This window comes from Oncorhynchus gorbuscha, linkage group LG21 (genome assembly GCF_021184085.1).
Source record: "Oncorhynchus gorbuscha isolate QuinsamMale2020 ecotype Even-year linkage group LG21, OgorEven_v1.0, whole genome shotgun sequence".
In the NCBI taxonomy this organism is placed as follows: domain Eukaryota; kingdom Metazoa; phylum Chordata; class Actinopteri; order Salmoniformes; family Salmonidae; genus Oncorhynchus; species Oncorhynchus gorbuscha.
In genome coordinates, this window is record NC_060193.1 from 20,120,813 (window position 1) to 20,139,059 (window position 18,247).

Sequence of the window (18,247 nt, forward strand, 5' to 3'; positions counted from 1 at the left end):
TGCACACTGTAATTTACATGCAGTCTGCTCCAGAATGTCTACATGATAACAACACCTTAAAGGAAAATTCCAAACCCAAACTATTTAGCATTTGTTTTATAAGACATAAATACAGCCTGTATGATGCATTTTGCATCATATAATGCAAAATGAATCACACCACCCTCACAAAAAAGATTGCATTGATAAGGGCAGCTGTATTTCTGTATTTTGAAAGTTATACATCTTGAAAACATGATTGCTGACAAGCAAAACTTTTTTGGAACTATATCAACACTGGACTAATGAAGCAAATACCAAAAGATCGTTTTTGGGACGAGTTTTCCTTTAAGGTCTTAGACCTGATGTTAAAATATAGGTGGAAGTTGGGAGGAAATAGATTGCAGTGCGCAGAGTCTTTCTTTAACTGCTGGACATCAACTTTGATATCCACCACCTGCTTAAAGCACGCACACACACGCACAAGCACACACACACGTTCCCAGATGCTGTGTTTGTGTAGGATAGGGCAGTATGACGCCACACACACACGTTCCCAGATGCTGTGTTTGTGTAGGATAGGGCAGTATGACGCCACACACACACGTTCCCAGATGCTGTGTTTGTGTAGGATAGGGCAGTATGACGCCACACACACACGTTCCCAGATGCTGTGTTTGTGTAGGATAGGGCAGTATGACGCCACACACATATGTTGGTTGCCGTGGTACCTGTGTGTTGTTAACCCTGTCCTGTTCCCTCCACCTGCAGAGCCCCAACTGAAAGGTATCGTCACAAGACTCTACAACCGGCATGGCTTCTACCTCCAGATGCTTCCGGATGGCACCATGGACGGCACAAAGGACGAAAGCAGCTCCTTCTGTAAGTCTGTCTGTCTGTCTGTCTGTCTGTCTGTCTGTCTGTCTGTCTGTCTGTCTGTCTGTCTGTCTGTCTGTCTGTCTGTCTGTCTGTCTGTCTGTCTGTCTGTCTGTCTGTCTGTCTGTCTGTCTGTCTGTCTGTCTGTCTGTCTGTCTGTCTGTCTGTCTGTCTGTCTGTCTGTCTGTCTGTCTGTCTGTCTGTCTGTCTGTCTGTCTGTCTGTCTGTCTGTCTGTCTGTCTGTCTGTCTGTCTGTCTGTCTGTCTGTCTGTCTGTCTGTCTGTCTGTCTGTCTGTCTGTCTGTCTGTGTTCACTGTTCCTGTAACCTTCCAGGGACGGTTATGCACCGGTCTGTCTGCGTCTGACAGTCTGCTGTCCTGTCCCTCTGTCTGCCCATCTGGAGTGTCAGTTAGACAAGTCTAAAACAGCTGTTATCCACATAGCTCTGGTTCCTCACAGATCTTCCCCAGGTAGCCTGGAAGTTAACCCCAGATAGTAGTCTTACTGCTGGATCAGGTATCCGGGTGTAGGGTGATCATGCTGATCTTGGGTCATTCTAGCATTTTCTTCACTAATGATTAAGGTTAGGATTGGGGGAGGGGGAGCTGATCCTGAAACTGTAAGTAGGGGAAACTTCGCTCACCTGCTGAGTAGTCTCTCTGCTGGGTGTATTACCCTCAGTCAGGGTTTTCACCTGAATGATCACTGACCAAAAGATACAGTATCCCCAGTCCTCTACGGCCCACTGGTCTCACCTGTACCAGATCATTATAATGTGAGACCTGCTTATGTTCGGACTTTTACATTGAAGGAGGTTAGGGTTTTCACCTGGGTGATCACTGAGCAGAACATACCTTCCCTTCCTCTGGGACCACTGGGCTCTCATACAACAGATCAATAGAGCATTATAGGATACCCACGATGTGTTGATACCGCACTTCCCACTAGCTTAGAGTGAAATACCTTGCGGCGAAAAGGCATAACGCTAGCATAATTTGTAATGAGGAAAGTCACGCTTACCGTAGATCCCAAGGCACTGTGATTATCTGGTGATACGCAACGCATGCTGTTCCTTTCTCAAATGGAGGGGGGGGGGGGGGTCATGTTGAGGGTCATTATGTAATGCTATGTAACTCTTCACAGTATGTATTGCGATATGAAAATCTACACTTCGTATTGCCATAGTGTGAATGCTTTCTAGACAGTACGTATTTTTACGTGGACACATTATTCCATAAGAGTTTGTGAGTCTTAAATCTGAAATATATTGTAGAACTAACTCCCTTTAGCCAGTGTGGGTGAATTTTTTAGGTAGGGGCAGTATAGAGAGTAAATCAGTGAGTAATAAAACAGGGCCCGGTTGGAGTGTTAAGTCATTTATTTGGAGATTGGAGGTCAGCCATGAAGTGTTTGTGAGTGTGAGCTACGGTTAATTTGATAACTATAATTCCATAAAACCCTACATCAGTCTTACTGTTACTGTGAGCGCTTTGTAAGGGAAGCAGGGGAGATACAGAAGGTGGGAGAGGAGAGGGGGGGGGTAAAGAGAGAAAAATAGACGAACGGTGGGAGATCTGGAATGTACAGTACAGGATTTATAAATGGTTGACTTTTCTTTCAAGGCAGATTATTTATTAATTCCCGCAGCACGGTGGAATTGTGGAGTGATTGACATCATTGTAATTGCGCATCTACAGCAGAAGCATCTACCCCACTGCACAGGATATTGAATAGGAAAAATTAGTGGGTTTTGTGTGTGTGTGTGTGTGTGTGTGTGTGTGTGTGTGTGTGTGTGTGTGTGTGTGTGTGTGTGTGTGTGTGTGTGTGTGTGTGTGTGTGTGTGTGTGTGTGTGTGTGTGTGTGTGTGTGTGTGTGTGTGTGTGTGTGTGTGTGTGTGTGTGTGTGTGTGTGTGTGTGTGTGTGCAAAGTGTGTGCGTGCATGTTTATGTACGTGTTTGAGCATGTATGTTTGAGGTCTGGAATGACCCCTACAGTGTTTACTGTAGCCCATAACAGAATGACAGGCCTTTCCCTATGGAGAGAGCAGAGATACCCCATAACAGAATGACAGGTCTTCTCCCTATGGAGAGAGCGGAGATACCCCATAACAGAATAACAGAATGACAGAATGACAGGCCTTCTCCCTATGGAGAGAGCAGAGATACCCCTCATACACAACACAACACAACACATCCCAGGCTGAGTGGCTGAGAGACCTGCTGAGTATTCTCTGTCTCGGTCACGCTACAGCTTACACTCCACTCTCTCTTTCTCTCCCTTTCTCCCGCTCACTCTCCCTGTCTCTGTCTCTGCTTCTCATCCTCCTGAAGGCTCCCATCAGGACCCCCACTGGTTCCCTGACTTCTCCTATAAAAAAAGTGTCTGTCTGTTCATGTGCTTATGCATGCCTGTCCATTTTTTTTGTGTGTGTGTGTGTGTGTGTGTGTGTGTGTGTGTGTGTGTGTGTGTGTGTGTGTGTGTGTGTGCGTGCGTGCGTGCGTGCGTGCGTGTGTGTGTAATTATGCACCCTACTGCGGCGTATGCTAAGGAGGCCAGTCAGAAAAGGACCAAATCAGCAGCAAATGGAGATAAATAATTAAGGAGGAAATGGTCAGATTCATATTAGTTCTACAGAGACAGCCTGAGTCCCAAATGGCACCCTATTCTCTATGGGTCCAGGTCAAAAGAAGTGCACTGTATGGGGAATAGGGTGCCCTTTTGGATGCACACAGAGTGTCTGGAGTCTTCTGCTGGACCTGTGCCCACAGGCAGTCCTTACTGGGCTTCCCCTGCCCTCCTCTCTACATTTAGCTAAGAAGCCAAACACACACACACACACAAACGCATAAACTCTCTCAAAGTACATTTGACCGTTGGAAGTTGTTAAAGGACACTGGGATGTGAGGCCTCCCTCTCCTCCCCTTCCTCCTTCCCCTATTCTGCTGCTCTCTTTTCCTCCTTCACTCTGACAATTAGGCAGAGAGGCTGCTGTTGGCAGAGGCCCCTGGGCATTTGGCCCCTGGGAATTTGGCCCCTGGCCAGGCGTATTACACACTGCGGCTGCACCGCCCTGCCAGTTAATTGCTAATTTTACCATTGCCGTCCTGTCGGATCGATCCCTGCGGCCCCCAGCCTTCAGCTACCCGCACAGTCTCTAGCCCCCAACCCCCAGCCTTCAGCTACCCGCACAGTCTCTAGCACCCAACCCCCGGCCTTCAGCTACACGCACAGTCTCTACCCCCACCCCTGGCCTTCAGCTACCGGCACAGTCTCTAGCCCCCAAACCCCAGCCTTCAGCTACCCACACAGTCTCTAGCCCCCAACCCCCTGCCTTCAGCTACCCGCAAAGTCTCTAGCCCCCAACCCCCAACCCCCAGCCTTCAGCTACCCGCACAGTCTCTAGCCCCCAACCCCGGCCTTCAGCTACCCGCACAGTCTCTAGCCCCCAACCCCCAGCCTTCAGCTACCCACAGTCTCTAGCACCCAACCCCAACCCCCAGCCTTCAGCTACCCGCACAGTCTCTAGCCCCCAACCCCGGCCTTCAGCTACCCGCACGGTCTCTAGCCCCCAACCCCCAGCCTTCAGCTACCCACACAGTCTCTAGCCCCCAACCCCCAGCCTTCAGCTACCCACACAGTCTCTAGCCCCCAACCCCGGCCTTCAGCTACCCGCACAGTCTCTAGCCCCCAACCCCCAGCCTTCAGCTACCCGCACAGTCTCTAGCCCCCAACCCCAGGCCCCCAGCCTTCAGCTACCCGCAGTCTCTAGCCCACAACCCCAGGCCCCCAGCCTTCAGCTACCCGCAGTCTCTAGCCCCCAACCCCAGGCCCCCAGCCTTCAGCTACCCACACAGTCTCTAGCCCCCAACCCCCAGCCTTCAGCTACCCACACAGTCTCTAGCCCCCAACCCCGGCCTTCAGCTACCCGCACAGTCTCTAGCCCCCAACCCCCAGCCTTCAGCTACCCGCACAGTCTCTAGCCCCCAACCCCCAACCCCCAGCCTTCAGCTACCCGCACAGTCTCTAGCCCCCAATCCCCGGCCTTCAGCTACCCGCACAGTCTCTAGCCCCCAACCCCCGGCCTTCAGCTACACGCACAGTCTCTACCCCCACCCCTGGCCTTCAGCTACCGGCACAGTCTCTAGCCCCCAACCCCCAGCCTTCAGCTACCCACACAGTCTCTAGCCCCCAACCCCCTGCCTTCAGCTACCCGCACAGTCTCTAGCCCCCAACCCCCAACCCCCAGCCTTCAGCTACCCGCACAGTCTCTAGCCTCCAACCCCGGCCTTCAGCTACCCGCACAGTCTCTAGCCCCCAACCCCCAGCCTTCAGCTACCCACAGTCTCTAGCACCCAACCCCCAACCCCCAGCCTTCAGCTACCCGCACAGTCTCTAGCCCCCAACCCCGGCCTTCAGCTACCCGCACGGTCTCTAGCCCCCAACCCCCAGCCTTCAGCTACCCACACAGTCTCTAGCCCCCAACCCCCAGCCTTCAGCTACCCACACAGTCTCTAGCCCCCAACCCCGGCCTTCAGCTACCCGCACAGTCTCTAGCCCCCAACCCCCAGCCTTCAGCTACCCGCACAGTCTCTAGCCCCCAACCCCAGGCCCCCAGCCTTCAGCTACCCGTAGTCTCTAGCCCCCAACCCCAGGCCCCCAGCCTTCAGCTACCCGCAGTCTCTAGCCCCCAACCCCAGGCCCCCAGCCTTCAGCTACCCGCACAGTCTCTAGCCCCCAACCCCCAGCCTTCAGCTACCCACACAGTCTCTAGCCCCCAACCCCGGCCTTCATCTACCCGCACAGTCTCTAGCCCCCAACCCCTGCCTTCAGCTACCCGCACAGTCTCTAGCCCCCAACCCCAGGCCCCCAGCCTTCAGCTACCCGTAGTCTCTAGCCCCCAACCCCAGGCCCCCAGCCTTCAGCTACCCGCAGTCTCTAGCCCCCAACCCCAGGCCCCCAGCCTTCAGCTACCCGCACAGTCTCTAGCCCCCAACCCCCAGCCTTCAGCTACCCACACAGTCTCTAGCCCCCAACCCCGGCCTTCATCTACCCGCACAGTCTCTAGCCCCCAACCCCTGCCTTCAGCTACCCGCACAGTCTCTAGCCCCCAACCCCCAACCCCCAGCCTTCAGCTACCCGCACAGTCTCTAGCCCCCAACCCCCGGCCTTCAGCTACCCGCACAGTCTCTAGCCCCCAACCCCCACCCTTTAGCTACCCACAGTCTCTAGCACCCAACCCCCAACCCCCAGCCTTCAGCTACACGCACAGTCTCTACCCCCACCCCTGGCCTTCAGCTACCGGCACAGTCTCTAGCCCCCAACCCCTGCCTTCAGCTACTCGCACAGTCTCTAGCCCCCAACCCCAACCCCCAGCCTTCAGCTACCCGCACAGTCTCTAGCCCCCAACCCCCGGCCTCCAGCCCCGGGAACTTCCACTTCCAGCGCTCTGACAGACCCCAAACTAAGGCCCCGTGGCAAATAGCCCCTGAACCTATAGTTCGTACCCCCAGACCTGGGCACATTGACCCAGCCCCATGGCCTCAGATATGGGAAATGTCCACCTAAGGCCCCCTTAAAGCCCCCAGGGGCCAGGCCACAAGACCCAATTCACACCTTGGAGTGAAAGGGGGCATGAGAGTATACATCCTCCACCATCACCTCTGTCTTGTTTCTACTGTTTCTTCTCATGGTTCAATTTAACATAATGTTCCCAAATTGTTCTGAGAACTTTAAGAAACAACGTTCTTCTGTGGCAATTTCCGTACCTCAGCGTAAAATTTTCTACAAGTTTCCTGATGGTTCTATTTTAAAGTCATGTTTTCAGAACATTCAGATCACTTTTTGTTTTGTCACAATGACGACCGACTGAGCATTCTGCTCAAAGCATTGTATATGAGTGCTGATGAAGATTTCATCAAAAATGCATTACAAGATTGTAATTGGATATCATGAAATTGGGGGTAAAATACAAAAAAAAGGGCATTACTGTGGTTCTGAAATACAATGACATTTCAAAAGGGGTCAAAATAATTAGCACGACATCCTTTTGTCATCATGTTGATGTCACCAGATGGACTTTAGATGGAGCTAGCTAAAATTGAGGGTAGACCACCACATTTTAACTAGCTCACATTAGCATTACTAGCTATTTTTCACAAACTTTGCTAGCTAATGACAACATTGTCATCTGTCTAAAGTAAATTTCACTACATGATAATGATGGCAAAGTTGTTTCCTTCTAAATATCAGCCTACTTTAACAATGTCATCATATTTACAGGACACTTTCGTGTAATTTAGACTAAACAGCCAATAGCCTCCATCCTGAATGACTAGGCTTATCACAACTTTTTGGCACCACTATGGCGCTGCTGGCAGAGGGAGGTTTGAGAACGTTCATAACAATGGCGCGATGTGACCGGGTGAAGGAGGTGCAACTTATGAAAACAAAACTCTGACTCTCCTCTATCTTGTTAAGTGTGTTCAGGTGTGTTGGCCAAGCCCACTAATTGGCAACACCTGATTTGAATGACTGACTGTTTCCTTTGAAATGGGGTCTGTTTGAATTTTTTTTCATTAAAAACTTTGTATGAGTTAAAAAAACAAACATGTCATGCTTGCTCCATCTTGTTGGCGCAGTGGACTGATTCCATCGATAACAAACAGAAGATCATTGGTTCAAATCTCACTTATGCTGTGCCACAACAAATACATTTATGTGTTTGTGTGATTAATGCCTAAGCAAATTAATTTCCATGTGGCCTATCTATCATATCAAATGAAATTATATTTGTCACATGCGCCGAATACAACAGACCTTACAGTGAAATGCTTACTTACAAGCCCTTATGTAAGGGATCTTGTCATCGGAGGACCAAACCGCAGCGTGGTAAGTGTCCAAAATTGAATTAAGCAAAAATGAACACTGTACAAAAACATAAGCAACAAATGAACAGTCTCATAAGGTGAATGACAAACACTAAACAGGAAATAAACACCCACGAAACCCAGATGGAAAAAGGCTACCTAAGTATGATTCTCAATTAGATACAACTAACGACACCTGTCTCTGATTGAGAACCATAATAGGCCGAACACAAAAATCAACATGAAAAAACAAACATAGACTGCCCACCCCAACTCACGCCCTGACCATACTAAAACAAAGACGAAACAAAGGAACTAAGGTCAGAACGTGACAGTACCCCCCCCCCTCCAAAGGTGCGGACTCCAGCTGCAAAACCTGAACCTATAGGGGAGGGTCTGGGTGGTGGCGTCTGTCCGCAGTGGCAGTGGCAGCTCTGGCGCGGGGCGTGGACCCCACTTCACCATAGTTTTTGTCTGCCTCCTCAACCGCCCCCGTGGCCTCTTATGAGCGGCGACCTTCACCACCAACCTCGAACTGGGGACCCTCACCACGGGTCCCGAATGGCCGGGAGATTCCGGCAGCGCCGGACAGGCGGGAGACTCCGGCAGCGCCAGGCAGGAGGAAGGCTCTGGCAGCGCTGGAGTGAAAGGTGATTCTGGCATCGCCGGCGTGACAGGCATCTCTGGCAGCTCCTGGCTGACTGACGGCTCTGGCAGCTCCTGGCTGACTGACAGCTCTGGCAGCTCCTTGCTGACTGACGGCTCTGTCAACTCCTGGCTGATTGACGGCTCTGGCAACTCCTGGCTGACTGATGGCTCTGGCAGCTCCTGGCTGACTAACGGCTCTGGCAGCTCCTGGCTGACTGACGGCTCTGGCAGCTCCTGGCTGACTGACGGCTCTGGCAGCACCTGGCTGACTGATGGCTCAGTACAGACTGGCGGCTCTGGCGGCTCAGGACAGACTGGCGGCTCTGGCGGCTCAGGACAGACTGATGGCTCTGGTGGCTAAGGACAGACTGGCGGCTCTGGCAGCTCAGGACAGACTGGCGGGTCTGGTGGCTCAGGACAGACTGGCGGCTCTGGCAGCTCAGGACAGACGGAAGTCGCTCTGGATAAGAGCGTCTGCTAAATGACTTAAATGTAATGTAAATGTAAATCTCAGGACAGATAAGAGACTCTGGCAGCTCAGGACAGACAGGAGACTCTGGCAGCTCAGGACAGACGGGAGACTCTGGCAGCTCAGGACAGACGGGAGACTCTGGCAGCTCAGGACAGATGGGAGACTGTAGGGAGAAGACAGAGAGACAACCTGTTGAGGGGGGCTGCCACCAGAGGGCTGGTAAGTGGAGGTAGTACCGGACAGACCGGACCGTGAAGGCGCACTGGAGCTCTTGAGCACCGGCTTCATGGCACCTGGCTCGATGCCCACTCTAGCCTGGCCGATACGAGGCGCTGCAATGTACCGCACCGGGCTATGCACACGCACCGGGGACACCGTGCGCTCCACCGCATAACACGGTGCCTGCCCGGTCCCTCTCTCTCTCCGGTAAACACAGAAAGTTGGCGCAGGTCTCCTACCTGACTTCGCCACACTCCCCGTGTGCCTCCCCCAATACGTTTTTGGGGCTGCCTCTCGGGCTTCCAGCCGCGCCGCCGTTCTGCCTCCTCATAGGCTTTCGCTCATAGGCTCCTCATCGGCTTTCACTGCCTCCAGCTCAGCCTTGGGGTGGCGATATTCTCCAGCCTGTACCCATGGTCCCTTGCCGTCCAGAATCTCCTCCGAAGTCCATGAGTCCTGCGATCGCTGCTGCTGCCCGTTACCACGCTGCTTGGTCCTTTTGTGGTGGGTGTTTTTGTAAGGGATCTCGTCCTCCTCTTCTGAGGATATGAAGCGAGAAGGATCGGAGGACCAAAACGCAGTGTGATAAGTGTCCATAATTTAAATAAGCAAATATGAACACTGAACAAAAACAATAAGCAACAAACAAACACTCCCGTAATGGGAATGACAAACACTAAACAGGAAATATACAAAAAAGAAACCCAGGTGGAAAAAGGCTACCTAAGTATGATTCTCAATCAGAGACAACTGACGACACCTGCCTCTGATTAAGAAACATACTAGGCCGAATACAAAAACCAACATAGAAAAATAAACATAGACTGCCCACCCCAACTTATGCCCTGACCATACTAAAACAAAGACAAAACAAAGGAACTAAGGTCAGAACGTGACACCTTAACCAACAATATAGTTTTTTAAAATCAGAAAATAATAAAAAATAATAAAAACAATAATGAGACTATATGCAGGGGGTACCAGTACTGAGTCAATCTGCGAAGGTACAGGTCAGTAAATTGATGTAATATGTTCATGTAGGTAGGGGTAAAGTGACTAGAAATAGATAATAAGCAGAGAGTAGCAGCAGTGTAAAAAAGGGTGTCAATACAAATAGTCTGGGTATCCATTTGATTAACTGTTTAGCAGTCTAATTGCTTGGTGGTAGAAGCTGATATGGAGGCTTTTGGACCTAGACTTAGCACTCCGGTTCTGCTTAACCCACGGTAGCAGAGAACAGTTCACGACTAGGATGGCTGGAGTCTTTTTTAGGGTCTTCCTCTGACACCGCCTAGTATATAGGTCCTGATGTCAGGAAGCTTGGCCTCAGTGATGTACTAGATCATACAAACTACCCTCTGTAGCACTTGCAGTCGGATGCTGAGCAGTTGCCATACCAAGCGGTGACGCAACCAGTCAGGATTATCTTGATGGTGCAGCTGTAGAACTTTTTGAGTATCTGCGGACCCATGCCAAATATTTTATTCTCCTGAGGGGGAATAGGAGTTGTTGTGCCCAGTCGATGTGAATGGGGGTGTACTCGGCCCCCCTTTACCTGGAGTCCACAATCAGCTCTTTTGTCTTGCTCACGTTGAGGGAGAGGTTATTGTCTCTGACCTCCACCCTGTAGGCTGTCTCATCATTGTTGGTGATCAGGCCTACCACCGTTGTGTTGTAGGCAAATATAAGGACGTTGTTGGAGTCGTGCATTGCCATTCAGTCGTGGGTGAACAAGGAGTACAGGAGGGGACTAAGCACAATCCCCTGAGGGGCCCCGTGTTGAGGATCAGCATGGAAGATGTGTTTTTGCCTACCCTTATCACCAGGGGGCGGCCCGTCAGGAAGTCCAGGATCCAGTTGCAGAGGGAGGTGTTTAGTCCCAGAGTCCTTAGCTTAGTGATGAGCTTTGAGGGCACTGTCTGTGCTGGTTCAAAACAGTTAACCCAAAATAAGTTGGCAGTGTTATTAAAAGTCTGATTGAAATATGTTCTCAGAACATTATTTAATTACCTTCAAGTAACGTATAATTTATTTTCTCAGAACATTACTAGCACCTCCCAGGAAAAGTATCAGGGAACCATGGTAAAACGTTCTCAGAACCGGCAACATCGTCACTTCTGTTTTCAGAATGTTAAAAAAAAACTTCCGTTTTACTGGTTATTTAGGGCTTCATTCCCTAAATAAATAAAGGTTAAATAAAAAAAATCATTATAATAATTCCCAGAGCCAATGGGAAACCAAAAACTGATGTTCCCCCAAGGAAACAAATGTGCTAGCTGGGCATCAATTGCACTGTGTGTCAGTAGTATCCCTACACCTAGGCAAAGAGGAAGGAAGGAAGGATTGAAAGAAAGAAAGAAACGATGGAAGGTGAAGAGCAGAGGAACAGACAGCAGAGGAACAGATGGGAAGACAGGGAAGAGGGAGAGAGAGGAGGGATGAGAGATGAGAGAAAGAGGAGATCAAGGGAGGAGGGACTGCGATGCCAAATGAGCAGCTGGCGATCCACTGATGGCCATTCAATCACTGTGTCTCCCCCCTCTGGTGGGAGGTCAGAGAGGCTGGCTATTTCTCTCCCTCTCTCTTTCAGAGAGTTATGTAATAGGGGTAATAAGGGAAGGAGGGTGGGGGGGGGAGGGAGAATCCAGATTTTGGACACCTCTTCTCTGACCAGCTGGACTGACCAGTGGGTTGACATTGTGACATGGCTGTGTGTGTGAGAGAGCTCGACCTCCACTTGAGATACATGAAGGAGGGAGATGGAGAGGGGGAAGATAGGGGGAGGAGAGGAGGAGGATGCCTTAATACTGTAGCAATAGAGGAGGGACTCTCACAACCTACAGAGAAAGGTAGGAGGGAGAAACAGGCCGGAAAATGAAACAGAGAGATGGAGAGAGAAAAAGAAACTGAGACAGAGAGAAACAGAAGAAAGAGAGACAAGGAGGGTAAGAGGTTGTGAGAATAGTTTATTGAGAGGCAGAGAAAAAAAACGGAGACTGAAAAACAGAGATCCAGAGAGTAGCAGAGGAAGATGAAAAACAAGAAAGTGAGAGATTGGGGTTGGAAGGGTGGTGAAGTGGTATTAATGGATTTGGCCTGCTTTGAAAATCTCAATCCGTCTGGACAGGGGCGGAGGATAAATTGACTTTTGTGTGGACATCCCATCGGAAAGCCATAAGGACCAGTCAGCTTGATTCCCTGCACTTTTATCCCCTCCAATTACTGCTTCTGAAAATCGTTATTCATCTCTTCCAGTTCAGTGATTGGTCTGGTCTGACATCCTCCCCAGAGTAACTCGATCACACACACGCATGCACACACACACACACACACACACACACACACACACACACACACACACACACACACACACACACACACACACACACACACACACACACACACACACACACACACACACACACACACACACACACACACACACACACACACACACACACACACACACACACACACACACACACACACACACACACACACACACACACAGGGAAACTCTCTCAAAGTAGTGCAGTTGTTAACAGCTATCTTTATTCATCAGACAGACAAGACAAGGAAAACCTCTGAAAGGAAAAGCATCAAAACTTTGTGCACAAAGATAGCAGCACTCAAGGAAAGGAAAGGAAAGGCATGCGATATATTGAAAGCATTGAAATGCACTTCTTATGCTGCAGTCGGATGAAGGGAGCGGGTGACAGAGAGATACAGAAAGAGAGAGACAGAGACAGAGAGGGGGAGACACAGTGAGAGAGAGATACAGAGAGAGAGAGAGAAAGAAAGAAAGAAAGAGAGAGAGAGAGAGAGAGAGAGAGAGACAGACAGAGAGAGACAGAGATAGAGACGGAGAGAGAGAGAGACAGAGCGAGACAGGGGGAGACCGAGAGACAGAGAGCGACAGAGAGAGACCGACAGAGACCGAGAGACAGAGAGCAACAGACAGAGACAGAGTCACAGTCAGAGAGAGTCAGAGAGAGACAGAGGGTGTGTGAGCATCAGACAGGGTGAGGAATAGGGAAGTGAGATCAAGGGACAGTGTGAGAGAAGGAGAGAGAGAGCAAAAGACAGAGTCAGGGAGACAGAGGACAGTAAGAGAGAAAGAAGTAAGGAAGAGAAGGGGTGCTGAGAAATGAGGATGTAGAATAAGACAGGTAAATGAGTGTAGGTGTTTCACAGGAGGTAGAATCGAAGAAGAGGTGAAGAGGTGAAACAACACTGAAGGAATAGAGTAGGTTAAATACAGAAAGTGAGAGAGAGGGAGAGTGTAGATGGACTCTGAACTTTCCAAGCAGTTCAAAGGCAGTCAACTTAGTGAATGTAAACTTCTGATCACCAGGAATTGTGATACATTGATTTATAAGTGAAATAATCTGCCTGTAAACAATTTTGGAAAAATTTCTTGTGTCATGCACAAAGTAGATATAGAAAAATGGATAAAATAATAGAAAATGAAAAGGAATAGAGCGTATAGGCAGACGTTAGATGACTGGTGGTCTCTACATTATTTGACCTCTTGTGACCCCTATCCTCTTCCTCTCGATCTGTTGCTCTGTTTGGTAGATTGATGATGTCTGAGTAATCCCTTAAAGTAGCATCATCATGGCGATGAGAGATGAGTGACAGGCAGATAGGGTTTATGCACATCAGAAGAGCATTACACATTACTTCAATCACAAAGAGCACCCTATTCCCTATAGAGTCCACTACTTTTGACCAGGGCCCCTAGGAAATAGGGTGCCATTTGGGAAACTGCTATAGGAATAGAAGAATGAGTATCATAGGCACTTCAAAAGTAGTCAATCTCACGTCACTCAAGTAATCCGTAAATCCTGATATGAAATAATTCTTGAGTGTCAAACGTAGTGAACTACATGAGGTACTAGGGTGTTATTTGAGACGCAATGACCCCCCTCTCTACAACCTCTCCTAACAAATAGGAAGTAGAGAACAAGCTATACTTCCTGTAGTCCATCTACTTGGACTACAAATAGATGGACTACAAGTAGATGGACTACATCTACTTCCTGGCTTTGTATTGAACTTTCTACATGACAGCTAATCCTGCTCTCACTGCAAGGCTCAATGCAGAACAACATCACAGCAACAAGACAACTGATGCCACCTCCACACCTTCCCTCCATTGCCCTTCCTCCCTCTCCTCCACGCCTACTCTCTATCCCTCCTGTCATCCGTCCATCCCTTCTGCTTATCAACAAGCTCGCTGATGCCCTCTCCTCTCCTCTCCTCCATCCCTCTCTCCCTGGTAGTTTTTCTCCTCATTTATTTATTGTGTAGATGATCTCAAGCTCTCAAATTGACTTGCTGGGATTGATTCAGGAAAGCCACCTATCTATCTTCTCACTCTCGCTCCGTCTCTCTCTTTATCTCTCTCTCTCCCTCCATCTGTCTCTCACTCAAACAACTTTAATTAATTGAGCAGTCTCCCCACAGTTACGACAAGCATCTGGAGAAAGAAAGAGAGAAGAGCGAAAAAAGAGAAGAGGAACAGCAACAGAGAAATGGCAGGCTGACCTATTATCTACAAAGAGTGGTATAACCTAGACGATGAGAGACACCGTTGATGAAGCGAGAAAGAAGGACAAACTCTCACTCACTATGCCATGGAGGGGATGGAGGGGTGGGGGGACGGACAGACGCACTCCTCTGATGCCTGGAAGAATGGAACAGAACATAGCGAGGAGAATGAGAAGGGAGAGAGGGAGAGTAGTAGGAACGTAGGAGATACTGGAGAGTAGGTGAAGAGATAGAGAGAGGACGTGAGCAAATGAATGGTGGGAGAAATGATTAATGATTAAAGAGATTGGAGAAAAGAGAGGGGAGGGGAGACACAAAGTGAAATACAGGTCAGTGCAGGGTCTTGATGAGCGAGAAAGGGAGAGAGAGAGAGGATTGTGTGTGCTGTCTGTCGCAGTGGTCAGGGTTATGGAGAGGAAGGGGCTATTACATATTCAATGTGTGTGTTTGCGATAGAGAGGGTGCTCTTCTATTTGTCATCTTCTCCGTGGTCTTCGGTGACACCATGTTCATTTGCGAAATGGCCTAGTTGAGATTCAGGGATCGATAGAACAAATAAAATCCTGGCCTGGAGATAGAGAGGCGGCGGGGGCAGCCATGGCTGCACTCTTTCACCACCCATCCCCTCATCACTCTCTTCCTTTCAGCGAGAAAACTGTATTAGACGAAAGTGGTCAGGGGTTGATAATTGCACTTGGATTGTTTTTTTTTATACTGGCTGCCAAGGCTGTGAGTAACTGGTGAAAGAAGTCAGGCGCAGGAGAGCTGAGATGCGTGGACAAGGTATTTAGTTCAAGAAAAACACCAGTATTAACACAATACTCTGGTGCTGGAAAAATACCGGTACCACGAAATAAACGGGCGTATATAACAAAATCCGGCAACAATATACCAGCCGTCAGATAAAGCCTTATAATAAAACAAACACACACACAAACATGGGGGAAACCAGAGGGTCAAATAATGAACATGTACTGGGGGAATTGAAACCAGGTGTGTAAAAAAGAAAGACAAAACAAATGGAAAATGAAAAGTGGTTCGGTTATGGCTAGAAGGCCGGTGACGTCGACCGCCGAATGTCGCTTGAAACAAGGAGAGGGACCGACTCCGGCGGAAGTCGTGACACTGGCGATTGAGGGGCTTATTTAAAGCTACTATTCCTAGCTTGTTTCTTTGGACCTTTTAAAGCTTTGTTTCTCTCGGCAGCAGTCACCTTAATGCTTTCAGGCATTAGTTTAAAATCTGCATGGCTCCCCCAGTGTTGTGAAGCTGAGGGGCCGCGTTTTGTCAATCGCTCACGTTAACCTGTTACTTGGTATATCCCCCCACATAGAGGGTACACTGGGCTCACGTTCAAGACTCACTGATGATGAGAGAGGACATACTGTACACTACCAGTCAAAAGTTTGGACACACCTACTCATTCAAGGGTTTTCTTTATTTGTACTATTTTCTACATTGTAGAATAATAGTGAAGACATCAAAACTATGAAATAGCACATACAGAATCATGTAGTAACCAAAAAAGTGTCCAAAAAATGAAAATATATTTAATATAGCCATCCTTTTCCTTGATGACAGCTTTGCACACTCTTGGCATTCTCTCAACCAGCTTCACCTGGAATGCTTTTCCAACAGTTTTGAAGGAGTTCCCACATTTGCTGAGCACTTGTTGGCAGCTATTCCTTCACTCTGCAGTCCAACTCATCCCAAGCCATCTCAATTGTGTTGAGGTTGGGTGATTGTGGAAGCCAGGTCATCTGATGCAGCACTCCATCACTCTCCTTCTTGGTCAAATAGCCCTTACACAGCCTGGAGTGTGTTGGGTCATTGTCCTGTTGAAAAACAGAACAGGGAAAATTTGGACTCATCATACCAAAGGACATTTTTCCATTGGTCTAATGTCCATTCCTTGTGTTTCTTGGACCAAGCAAGTCTCTTATTCTTATTGGTGTCCTTTAGTAGTTGTTAGTTTGCAGCAATTGGACCAGAAAGGCCTGATTCACGCAGTCTACTCTGAACAGTTGATGTTCAGATGTATCTGTTACTTGAACTCTGTGAAGCATTTATTTAGGCTGCAATCTGAGGTGCAGTTAAGTAATATAATAATATATGCCATTTACGCTTTTATGACAGTCATGTGCATACATTCTACATGGGTGGTTGACCCTGGCGTTACAAGCGCCATGCTCTACCAACTGAGCTACAGAAGGACCAGTCTAATAAATGTAATGAAATGTTCCACATTGACTGACCTTCATGCCTTAAAGTAATGATGTACTGTGATTTCTCTTTGCTTATTTGAGTTGTTCTTGCCATAATATGGTCTTTTACCAAATAGGGCTATCTTCCCCCTGACAACACAACTGATTGGCTTAAACGCATTAAGAAGGAAAGAAATTCCACAGATGAACTTTTAACAAGGCACACCAGTTAATTGAAATGCATTCCAGGTGACTACCTCATGAAGATGGTTGAGAGAATGCCAAGAGTGTGCAAAGCTGTCATCAAGGCAGAGGTTTGCTACTTTGAAGAATCTCAAATATAAAATATATTTGTTTATTACTTTTTTGGTTACTACATGATTCCATATGTGTTAGTTCATAGTTTTGATGTCTTCACTATTATTCTATAACATAGAAAATAGTAAAAATAAAGAAAACCCCTTGAATGAGTAGGTGTGTCCAAACGTTTGACTGATACTGTAGACACATACAATGCTTTTTAGACAGAGCCAGGTTTGGTGTGTTTTTATGGGAAAATCCAAGGTTCAGAATAGAGGAGATACACTGAACTGCCATCAAGGGATACTTGGGGATTGTGGCAATGAAGCCCTTTATCTTCTTCCCCAGAGCCAGATGAACTCCTGGATATCATTTTATATCTCTGCCTGCAGTTTGAAGGAAGCTTGCTATCTAGCATTAGCGCAGTGACCGGAAGTCTATGGTAACAGCATCTACGGTCACAGCTGCTGTTACCGTCAGTGCCCAAATTGTAAATGAGGAGGGGCCGGAACAACAAATGAGCGCAAGAAGGGGGTGACCCGGGGTGCTCCGAGGTAACGGGAATGCACGAAGAAGAAAATAATCTGCTTTATAACAAAGCTGTGCATATCATTGTATTTTCGTTGTTGCATAGAGCATTTAGTGTTGAGGCGCTTACAGAAGATGCACAAACTTATTGTGTACTTTTATGTGATTCTACCTAATTGTATATGACTGGAAGCTTTCCCAGACCACCGCACAAATGATCGAACTGACAGGCTACTTCGACATTGACAAACGAAGAATCTGAGATCACTAAAAACCTCCTCGTCTTGAATCCATCAATAGCCTAGATGTGTGGAGACACATATTGTACAATACGAGGAGGAAATGATAGTCCTAGAAAAGCTTTCCAGTTTCACTGACTCGCCCAATGATGCGCAGCTCACTCGCGGGTGACGGCCGACACTCTCGTGCTAAAAGCCTATCTCTGGTTTCACTTTGTAAAACATTGTTTTCTCAATAGGCCTATTTGGAAGTTGATAAAACAACTTAGAGTTTTCTAGAGTTTTCTCTTTTCAGCAGGAGCCATTTGCTTTCCAACCTGTGTTTTTCCATGATTGTATTTGGAATATTGCGAACGGCTTGTT

General features: G+C 48.3%; 1 protein-coding gene across 1 annotated transcript in view; it reads left to right on the forward strand.

Moving 5' to 3' along the window:
- LOC124008413 (fibroblast growth factor 11-like) overlaps positions 1–18,247 on the forward strand; it is a 168,493-nt gene that overhangs the window by 98,367 nt on the left and 51,879 nt on the right. The window contains exon 3 of the mRNA XM_046319679.1: positions 751–861. Coding sequence (XP_046175635.1) covers positions 751–861 — 111 coding nt within the window. The remainder of the gene's footprint in view (positions 1–750; positions 862–18,247) is intronic.